This window comes from Aegilops tauschii, chromosome 6 (genome assembly GCF_002575655.3).
Source record: "Aegilops tauschii subsp. strangulata cultivar AL8/78 chromosome 6, Aet v6.0, whole genome shotgun sequence".
Taxonomy (NCBI): domain Eukaryota; kingdom Viridiplantae; phylum Streptophyta; class Magnoliopsida; order Poales; family Poaceae; genus Aegilops; species Aegilops tauschii.
Genome location: NC_053040.3, coordinates 104,053,006 through 104,063,059, shown reverse-complemented (window position 1 = coordinate 104,063,059; position 10,054 = coordinate 104,053,006). Strand labels below are relative to the sequence as shown.

Here is a 10,054-nt window from a genome sequence, read left to right as displayed (position 1 = left end):
CGAAGGCGCGCCACCGTCATCGCCCCTCCATCGTCAGAGTCGGGCACAACTTATTGTAGTAGACAGTCGGGAAGTCGTCGTGCTAAGGCCCCATAGGACCAGCGCACCAGAATAGCAATCGCCGCAGATGAAGAATAACATAGATCGGAAGGATCCAATCCGAAGACACACGAACGTAGACGAACACCAACGAGATCCGAGCAAATCCACCAAAGATAGATCCGCCGGAGAAACACCTCCATACGCCCACCAACGATGCTAGACGCACCACTGAAACGGGGGCTAGGCGGGGAGACCTTTATTCCATCTTCAGAAAGCCGCCACCGTTTCGTCTTCCTGAGCAGAACACAAACCCTAACAAAATAGAAAGAAACGACTAAAAACGAAGCCCTCTCGCCGGCCCTTGGCAAGATCCACCGCACCTCCATGGCCCTAGGACCACCGAAGACGATGCGGACCTGCGTCGGAGCCGGCGAGAGGCGGAAACCCTAGCTGCTTTTTTTAGGAGGAGGAAGAGGCGGCTGTAGGCATTCACATATATAATAGGCAAAAAAGCGTAGTGCTCCTGCTTTGTTGCCATGGAATTCAAGCCAACTCAATCAATCAGACGCTTTGCTTCGAGACCCCGTTGTTAGGCGACAATAATTGCAGGAACGATCTTGACCTGCTGATGTCTCTTCCTGCCTGTTGCTTGCTTTGTCAATTCAAGTGTTCGGCGTTGAAACTCTAGCCTGTTTGAACGCGATGCACACGTAGTATGTGTGTATGTGGTACGTGCCAAATCTTTTGACGTTTCGTTGTGCATGGATGGGGGACCTGAATTGACCAGTCGAGTTCGTTAACTAACTCGATTGCTGACGCGCGGGCGTGTCGTGTGACGACCGGATGACGCCCGTGTGTGCAATGCACTGACCAGCTAGTTTTTTTTTTTTTTTTTTTTTTTTTTTGCGAAACACTGACCAGCTAGCTACTCCGAGGAAACTAGGTACGTACTACCTTATTGAACCTTATTATAGGTGGCTAGTTCGTACGATATATGGAATCTTGATGAGGGTGCGTGTCCCCTAACGGTGGGCTGTGCAGCTAGCTAAATCAGCCTGTGCTGCTCACGCTAGACAGATATTGTGCACGCGCACGATCAGTCGATCGAGGGGTTGTTGATTATGACGATGATATACCAATCAGCTGCTTGGCTTGTTTGCCAAAATGGAATGTGGCTCCGGCGTCTCACTCTCCGTGTCCGTGGATCGATGTGATGTGATCCATGGCATGGAGCTCCATGTCGATCGGTCCCTCTGTGGGGAAATATGTTTTGTCCCCCCATGTATTGCACTTGATCAATGCTAAAATGCTTTGATAAAAAAAATGCTGGAATGCTTTATGCACGCTAGTTACCGAACCACAATCACATACTTAGCGAGGGAGCATCCTGAAGAAGTTCGAATCATTACATATTCTTCTCTCCAACGCAGCCAGACATACAAGGGAAGGGAGCACTAGAGTTTGAACGGACTTTGCTAGCTCAAGTGGCGTAAAGCAATGCGCTATACCCCCTCCATTTGGGTCATCAAGTTCAAACAAGACAACCAATCACGCACTACAGATTCTTGAAAAAGGAATTATTCTCATGTCACTATTCTTTATAAAAGCTGGGGGAACTTATATTCTTAATTAGTCCCTCGATTATGAACAAGTCTTCAATCTGGTCTCTTGATTCCAGTACCACATAGGGTGATAGAGATGCCACAGATTATGCTCTCAAGTCTAGAATATTCTTAACTCTAGAGAGTGGTTTTGCCAATCAAGTAGCCATGGTCTCGTGCACGTGGCAGCCCAGTCACCACATACAAAAACAATACATATGAAAAATAAGGGGAAATTAAATTAAACGGAGAAAAGCATAAACATTCCGAAAAGGCCACTCGAGGTACTAGACATTTTGGAAATGCAAACTATGCGAGAGTACTCTCCATAAAAACTCAAAAGCTTTCTTTTCCTCAATTTGTGGTTTTTTCAGTTTAAACTTTTAGATTAGTAATAACTCCCTTGGATATTAGATTTTTTAAATTCCCATTTTTACCACATTTTTATGTCTTATTTGTTATATTACCTATGTTTTATTTAAGTATATTAAAAATGTGAGATTTTATCCTAAATTCTCTTCTTCATCTATATTTTATTGTTTTAGTGAACATTTCAATGCGTTCTTGTCCTAGATATTTCTACAATGTATAGCAAGATTTTTCCAATAAATCATCAGTTCCTTTTTTTTAATTTTTTTTATTTTCCTAGATTTTATTGTTTCAGAACAATATTTAATGGACGGGCTGCCACATGTGTGGAATGCCAGCCATCAATTTTCTTTTCAAGGTTTTCACACGTTGCCATCTTGCATCAGCATCCTAAGAATCAAGAAATTCCAGGTTAAAAGAAAGAGCATCAAGAAATTCCTGCCGTGGCATCATCGATCATCACATTATCAGAAATGTTTGTCAAAATAATATCAGAAAGAAGTGTCACCTTTGGGGAACCAACCATCCAATACATGATTGATTTTTTTTAGATGATGGAAGCTTTATTTGCCCCCAGCCTCTGGATCCTAAGATGCATATAGCATCCGCGGTCGGCTCCCTTCTGGAGTTGAGGTCCGCAGGCGCAATGGCCCGGGCTCTGGCCTTTGCCCACTTTGTGATACCCCCGAAGAGTCGAACCACATATTCTTCTCCTGCGTGTCTGCTCAGTTCGTGTGGAGCTGCTTTAGAGAGGCGGTTGGTGGGGATTGGTGCCACTCCAACTTCCCCGACCTCTTCGCCGAACTACAGGCCTCCCCGCTGTCCTCTCGCCACATTAGGTGGCTTGAGATTGGGGTCCTCGCGTGGACGCTCTGGACGATTCGCGATAAGCTTGTGATTCAGCCCTCCCTTCTTCGACGATCTACTGACGCCCTCTTCAAACTGTCTGGTTACTTGCAGCTCTGGCGGCCGCTTAGCCGTCCTCGGGACCGGGACGCCATCTCCGCCTTCATCGCCGACCTCCGCTTGATGGCCGTCCGCCTGTCGCCGCCCCCACCGCCGCCTCCACCAGAGCCTGATTAGTCGTCTGTTGCTCTCCGGCCTTGGCCCCGGCTGAGCCTTGTCTCTTATTTCGTGTGTGTTTTGGGCTTGTTGAGTTGTGCCCTCAGCAGTACCTCTGGATTTATTATTGTGAGACTTGGGTGTGTGTGTTCTGAACTAGTCCTTGTATGTGCTCTTGGCGGTTTGCTTTATTTATAAAGCGGGGCGAAAGCCTTTTTCGGTAAGATGCATATAGCCAGCATAAATATATTGTTTATTATAAAGAGATCAAAGTTTAATGTTGCCAAGAGGAGAGAAACAACAAAAACACGCACAAACTAAGACGAAGATGCCAACAAAAAAGTCCAATCTAAACACTAAACACTGAGAAACGTATCACTCGCATGCTGTCCAAACCCGAACGTTAATTCTCCGGTGATCCACTCGAGCTTCTTTCATCACAATTTTTTTATCTGGACTAGAACAGGTAGACTCCATCTAGGCATTGCCAGAAATTTGGGAACTTCACAAAGAAATGCAAGAGGAAGGTTTATCCGAAAGGTAAAGAAGATGGCTCCAACCTCCAGCATTTATGTATGAGTTCATCAAAACTATCATCTCATTGCAGGGCCAGCAGCCGCTTGTATCCCCCCACCGTGTTGTTGTTGTTGTTGTATTTCTTCTTCTTCTTCTTCTACCTCAAGTGCACTTCCCTCTCCAGGACAGGTCAAATTATCATCATTCGAAGACAAGCTTCCTCTCCTCTCGCTGCAGCGATTCTCGAGCTCCAAGCACTCCTTAAGTTGTGCCACCACCTCCGCCATAGTCGGCCGCTCCCGGGAGACCTCTTGCTTGCAATGCAGCGCCAAGTCAGCAGCTTTCCATACAGAGTTGATGTCATAGTCCCCTCCCATCTTTGCATCCACAATGCTCTCGATGTTTCCATGGTCGAGGCTCTCGTGCACCCACTCGCCGATGTGGATGCTCATGCTGTCGCTAATCGGTATGACCGGAGCATGGCCCGTGATGAGCTCCAGGAGGACGACGCCGAAGCTGTACATGTCGCTTTTCTCGCTGATGTGATAACTGCGGAAGTACCTGAACAATTGGTAGACGAAGGGGTCCTTAATTATGACAAAGTAACAACACTTCAGGCAATGTTGAAGTAGAGTATACAGGAGAAGATATTGATGCTGTGCATGACGTACTCAGGATCTAAGTACCCAATGGTACCAGCTGGCTCAGTAGTTATATGTGTTTTGGAGTCGCTGAAAGCCTTGGTCAGGCCAAAATCAGCAATCTTAGCCCCAAGATCTGTGGTCAGGAGGATGTTCCTGCTCTTCACATCTCTGTGAATCAATGCTGGCTTACAGGCGATGTGCAGATACTCAAGACCTGCCATAAAATAATAATTATCCCTACTTTTTTGTTAATAGTCATGTGCAAATGAAATCACAGGACCTAGTAGATGGCAGCTATGTCCGAACCTTGTGCAGCATCAAGGGCGATCTGAAGACGCTGCTTCCAAGTGAGTGGTTTACTAGTAGAAGTGGCTTCGCATGTCAACAGAGATTAACATAGTTAGCTTAAAGAAGATTCTGGAAAACTTCATGGACTCGGTTAGTAATCACGGATAATTGAAGGTATATGCAGTTCTCGTTTGAATGAAATGTAATGTTTCTGTAATCCGATTTTCAGGAAACAGCACATATATAGCTGGTTTAGTGCGCCTAAAACTTTGATTAGCCAATATAAGAATCCACATTTGAATGGCCAAGATGAACCTCTCAGATGATCCTGCAGGCTCCCTTCGGGCATGTACTCGTAAACAAGAGCCAGATGATTTCTGTCCTTGCAGTAGCCAACCAAAGAAACTAAGTTCTTGTGATGAATCCTGGTCAAGTGTTGAGCCTGCAATATAGCATGCAGCACTGTCATTCAGATAATTTAAGTAGAACTCATGATGAGAATGATTAATAAGTGTAGTTTTGTAAAACTACCCACACAAAAAAAATCTTAAAGAATTCATTCATCAAAATTCGTACACAGATGACTACACGAAGAAATCTGGGGGACAGGCAGATGAAAGGATTACACATGAATAGTTTAATTGTGACATAGAACATTCACAGTTTTTACCTCAGCCAGAAACTCTTTACCCCCTTGGGAAGATGACTCAGAACGCACTTTCACAGCAACTGGGTTTCCGTTCTCCAAATAACCAAGGAAGACAGGTCCAAACCCACCCTTTCCAATCTCTTGGCTAAAGTTATTTGTAATATGCTTCAGTTCTTTGTAAGAGAACTCTCGGCTCCCAAGTAATGCTGATCCATCTTCATGACCAGTAGCCTTTCGCTTAGCTTCAACGTAATGGCAAGCATTTTATTTTATTTTTATAACAAAAGGCAAAATAAATGAAATACAAAATTGTGTAATGCACAAAACAGAAGCCATTATTTCCATCTGACTGTGTTACCTTTTCCTTTGAGCGCTTGGCGCAGCAAAAATAATATAACAAATAGTGTGATGGCAATAACTATTGGTACAACTATTGCAGCGAGAAGTGTCCCATTGATCTTCTTTCGAACTGTTCTGCAGGAAGTACCATTGCCACAAAGATTTGGATTGCCACCGACCCTGGCAATTATAAATATACTTTTTAGAAAAAGAATTATAAATATACACGATAGTTAAATTATAATGTGCTTCCATGGTGTTCCAAATAAAGAGAGATGACCAACTATAAATGCTGGAAGGAACCACTACTTCTCTATAAATACACTGATCAATCAGACCTAATAGTTAGCTAGTAAAATGTAATACTGACACTATTTTTAAAGGTGCTTTCGTAATGAATGCTCTTGAAGAAATGAAACTACCCATGAAATGCACTGGGACAAAGTAAACTGATATATAAGATTCTTTCCAACCGTTAGCATATTATTCTATTCACTAGAGTTACCGGTCCTTATTGAATTATCTATTACAGTTGATAAGTGATGATGATGTAACTTATCTTTCCAGCTAACCAGAAGTAATACACCTTACTGAATGAGCAGTCAAAGAAATTGAAAAACAAAAGGCCCAAATAGCAAAGCATACAAGTTAAAGCAGTTAGTATGATATTAAATCATCATTTTTTAAAAATATTACTCACATCATCCCAAAACGATGAGCATTTACTGATTTACATATTAGTGTGTATTTTTTTCTTTGAAAAATATATTCAAAGTTAGTTAAATTTTGGCAGTTGAACATACCTTAGTGATAGGGATCCATTTTGGGACCTTTGTAAAAGGCTGTAGGGAATTGGTCCACTCAGATCATTGCTGGACAAATCCCTATAAAGGAAAAACATGGTATATGAACCATTGCCAGGAAAAAGTTGTGCCCAGATTCAATAACGAACAGATAAGTAATAAAACTTACAGAAACATTAGTGATGAAAGTTCCCCGATAAAATTTGGAATAGGACCAGATAATTTGTTGTGTGACAAATCCCTGGAAGGAGTAACAGAACTTGTGAATTACAGCTAATAAGGAAAGCGGGAAATACAACGTTTTCGGAAGTGTTATTTTCAGCTTCACTGCATGACTGAATACAAAAGGCAAAAGTATGCATCTAGTCACTGCATGTGATGAATAAAGTTACGTTTGTCTCCCAAACTATATCATTAGTTTTCTGACAGTATATTTTTGGTGAACGGTGTAGAAAAACGAGGAAGCACATATCATGTAACCAGAGTTCCTATATGGAGATACAGACAGTTCTTTCTTTTTCCTGAAAACATGGAGACACAGACAATTTAAGAAATGTACTGTTATCCACCCGGAAGTTCAAGAGAGTTTCTCTGTACTACTGTGTAAATTGTTTCAGGTAATGCTCTCCATGTGTAAACAAGCTAATCATCTTAAGAATATCAGTACAAGCATTCCCTTTTTGGTAATTTTCAAATGTCTGCGAATTATGTGCATATAATTTAGCTTATACAAACCTTCGTGTTTTACTAAAAAGTACACTACTAGTTCCTACACATACCAGACAAAGCAGGTGGGGAGAATATCCATGTGGGTTTACTTTGAGTAGTATAAAAAAAGGCAGTAGCATGTTAAAATTCCACAGTAAGAAATGATTATGAGAAGTAAGAACCTACAGATACTGGAGTGCTTTGAGATCTCTAAAATTAGTAGAGATGGCACCAACTAACCCAAAGGAAGACAAGTTTCTGCCAAAAAGTAAACCCAGAACAGTTAGCTTCTCTTGTTCATTTGTCCTAAACGTTTCTTATAAATGTCAAATTATTCAGCGTATGAGAATGGGTTTTTCTTTATTTCATCCAAACATAGTTATGAAACTTACAGTCCCATTATTTCAGACGGATTTGCTGGTGGATATGAGCAGTTTAATCCTCTCCATATGAAAGTTTTCGGAGTACATGGATCACCCATCCAGTTTTTTACCACACCAAAATTGTCTTGGATCGCCATCATAGCTCTAGCTGCTTTGCAAGAACAAGGAAGATGGTTAATTAAACGAACAGACAAGCAGGCAAGCTTTAAGATGCTAATACACCTCAAATGTGATAAAGGACAGTCTAATCCAACCCTCTCTACTGCTAAGAAAAAAGTCTACGTCACAGTCTTGAACTTACACCACAGCCATGAACAAACAGACACCACAATAACAACAAACAATCTAAAACAAGCTCCACCATTTGGATAAAAAAACCTCCACAAAAAAATATGCTAAAAACAGAAGAAAAAAATGGTAGAAACAGATCAATAGACGGAACTTAGTGGCATGGCAACGGCATGGCAGTAATGTGGTGGACATGTGGCATGCACGTCACACTAAATCACTAGTGAGACTACCCGAGGTTGTCAATCGAACGGTTTTAGAATTCAGGGTTGAAAAGTGAATTGTCAAGGTTCAGAGTTGGAAAGTGGACTTTGGTCTATTGCAAATTAGACAGGACCCTTAACATAGTAACTGTAGCTGGTTATACCCTCTCTAGTCCGTTTTTTTCTTTCGAAAAGGGGGACCCTCTCTAGTCCGTACTAATACTGCATCACTAAATCCATACCGTCTTCAGGATCAGTTGCAACCGCAGTTATCGGTTTCACCAAGTACATCTCCATGGCATTGAGGATAGGTGGAAGTGTTGCATTTTTTGTAGCAACAAGTGAGACACTATAATTTTCCATCCCTTGCACAACACCGGAAAAATAATTGGCGAATAGGAACGTTGGGGTGTAAGGTCGACTGTTCCATGTCTTGTTATTGACAATGATATCAAACTGCCGCACCGCTTTGCTCGGTACATGCTGCAGCTCAGCAAAGTAGAAAATAAAGAAGTATTTGGAGTTTATGTTCGCCGATGGATCAGATGGATTCCATGAGAAATCAATTCTTGAGCTATTAACAGTTGCTGCATTTTGCATAACAGATGGTGGCACATCGTAGACATCCCTGAGGTTATTATGCATTGGAGATGTTGCAGATATCTTAGTACAGTTCGGAATTGCATTATATGTCGTCCAGATGCGATCTAGGGGATCCGAGGGGTACCTGTTTAGACCAATGAAGTATATGAATTAACTAGAGTCAAAACAACCATCTCTCTGTCAAAAAATACACCTTGCAGATAAAACTGATGCAGTATAAGGCTAAAAGCAGCGGTTATAGTCTACAGTCATTTATAAATATATTTTTCCGCAGGATATTCAGCGACCAAAATTTTACTTCTGTTGATCAAGATGGTGCTAATGCGGATTTATGTTAAAATTTGATAACAACAATTCTAAGTCGAAACTAACCTGATTATTGAATTGTCTGTGGGCCCCATGTGGAACCGATTAGAATTAACCAGCACGAGCGATTGACTTGCATTTACCTCTGGGTAGAGGGTGGTGTTCAGTGGCCTCAAATCCAGCCCAGAAATAAACGGATTACCCATACCTTTGTTCACCAAACAAACTTGCAAGTAATCAGTAGGAACCACAAGTATGATGTCCATCCAGTTGAATGCTCCTGCATCACTGTAGTTAACTTCATGCCAGTAGTTTGTCCCCAGGTAAAGATCAAAGACAGGAGGTTTGCCCAGGCCATCATAGTTTCCATAGTAGAAGGAGGCACGAACAAGGTACTTGTTTCCCATCACCAAGGATCTCAGGGTGTAGCAATTCCTTGGACCGTGTGGAAAGAACCGGAGATTGGAATAGCGTTTCGCTAGTGATGGCTCCATGTAATCTGAGGAGATGATGCGGTTTTCTCCCGTGGTGATGAAACCATAGTCTGATACATATACTATATTTGTAATGGAATCTTGGTAGGTAGAATTCAGTGGGATACCACAATCGATGCTTATGAAACCTGGAAACAAAATACAAGTCAAACAGATTTATATCACCATTGGTTATGCACTTATGCATCACGGATTTCTATCATCGACCTTGAATAAACTTTTGGCTATGAGCAACAGAGGTGCTTCTCAGTGTGCATTTTCTGAACTGAAAGAGCAGTAAGAAATAAGAATTGAGGGGCAACACACCTTGATAATCAGGCTGTCCATGGATCACCTGGAACATGTAGAAAAGGAGAACTGCTACACATAGTTTCATGCTTATTCTTCACTCTTGTGAGCAAACTAGAGCCTTCTATATGTGTGTGTGTGTGTGTGAGAGAGAGAGAGAGAGAGAGAGAGGAGAGAGAGATGAGGGGGGAGAGACTGGCATATATATGCATATCCATGGGAGTAGCAAATGCTTTCACATGGTATTACGGTTGTCCTATTCATAATGATAGATCAGGAGCTAGTGCGGCTGTTTCGAAACAGTTTCGTCATGATAATGAGGTAACTTCCACCAATAGAAAGCATACAGCTGCGAAATAATTGCGCCTTTTAGACTTGACTCTATCATCCCTTTGTTTGCATTAGAAAAAGACTGTCCTCCCATGTGGCTTGGTCATCTCAGTAGAATAATAAATCAGAAGGTCAAGT

At 41.9% G+C, this 10,054-nt stretch overlaps 1 protein-coding gene across 1 annotated transcript; it reads right to left on the bottom strand.

Annotated features, from left to right (window-relative positions):
• Positions 1-3,323: 3,323 nt before the first annotated feature.
• On the bottom strand, positions 3,324-9,763 carry LOC109742729 (probable LRR receptor-like serine/threonine-protein kinase At1g05700). The gene is made up of 13 exons (XM_020301828.4): positions 9,605-9,763; positions 8,871-9,426; positions 8,138-8,622; positions 7,414-7,552; positions 7,208-7,279; positions 6,483-6,554; positions 6,314-6,394; positions 5,530-5,690; positions 5,193-5,413; positions 4,838-4,964; positions 4,541-4,606; positions 4,262-4,448; positions 3,324-4,151 (listed from the first exon to the last, which is right to left on the bottom strand). The coding sequence occupies exons 1-13, from the start codon at positions 9,672-9,674 to the stop codon at positions 3,668-3,670; spliced, it is 2,721 nt and encodes a 906-aa protein (XP_020157417.1). The 5' UTR covers positions 9,675-9,763; the 3' UTR covers positions 3,324-3,667.
• Positions 9,764-10,054: the final 291 nt, after the last annotated feature.

Bases quoted from the DNA above. Each gene is read 5' to 3' on its own strand.
- LOC109742729 (XM_020301828.4), bottom strand. From the start codon at position 9,674: ATGAAACTATGTGTAGCAGTTCTCCTTTTCTACATGTTCCAGGTGATC. The intron at 9,427-9,604 runs GTGTGTTGCCCC...TTTTGTTTCCAG, and splicing joins TGGACAGCCTGATTATCAAG to GTTTCATAAGCATCGATTGT. The intron at 4,449-4,540 runs GTTCGGACATAG...ATTTTATGGCAG, and splicing joins CGCCCTTGATGCTGCACAAG to GTCTTGAGTATCTGCACATC.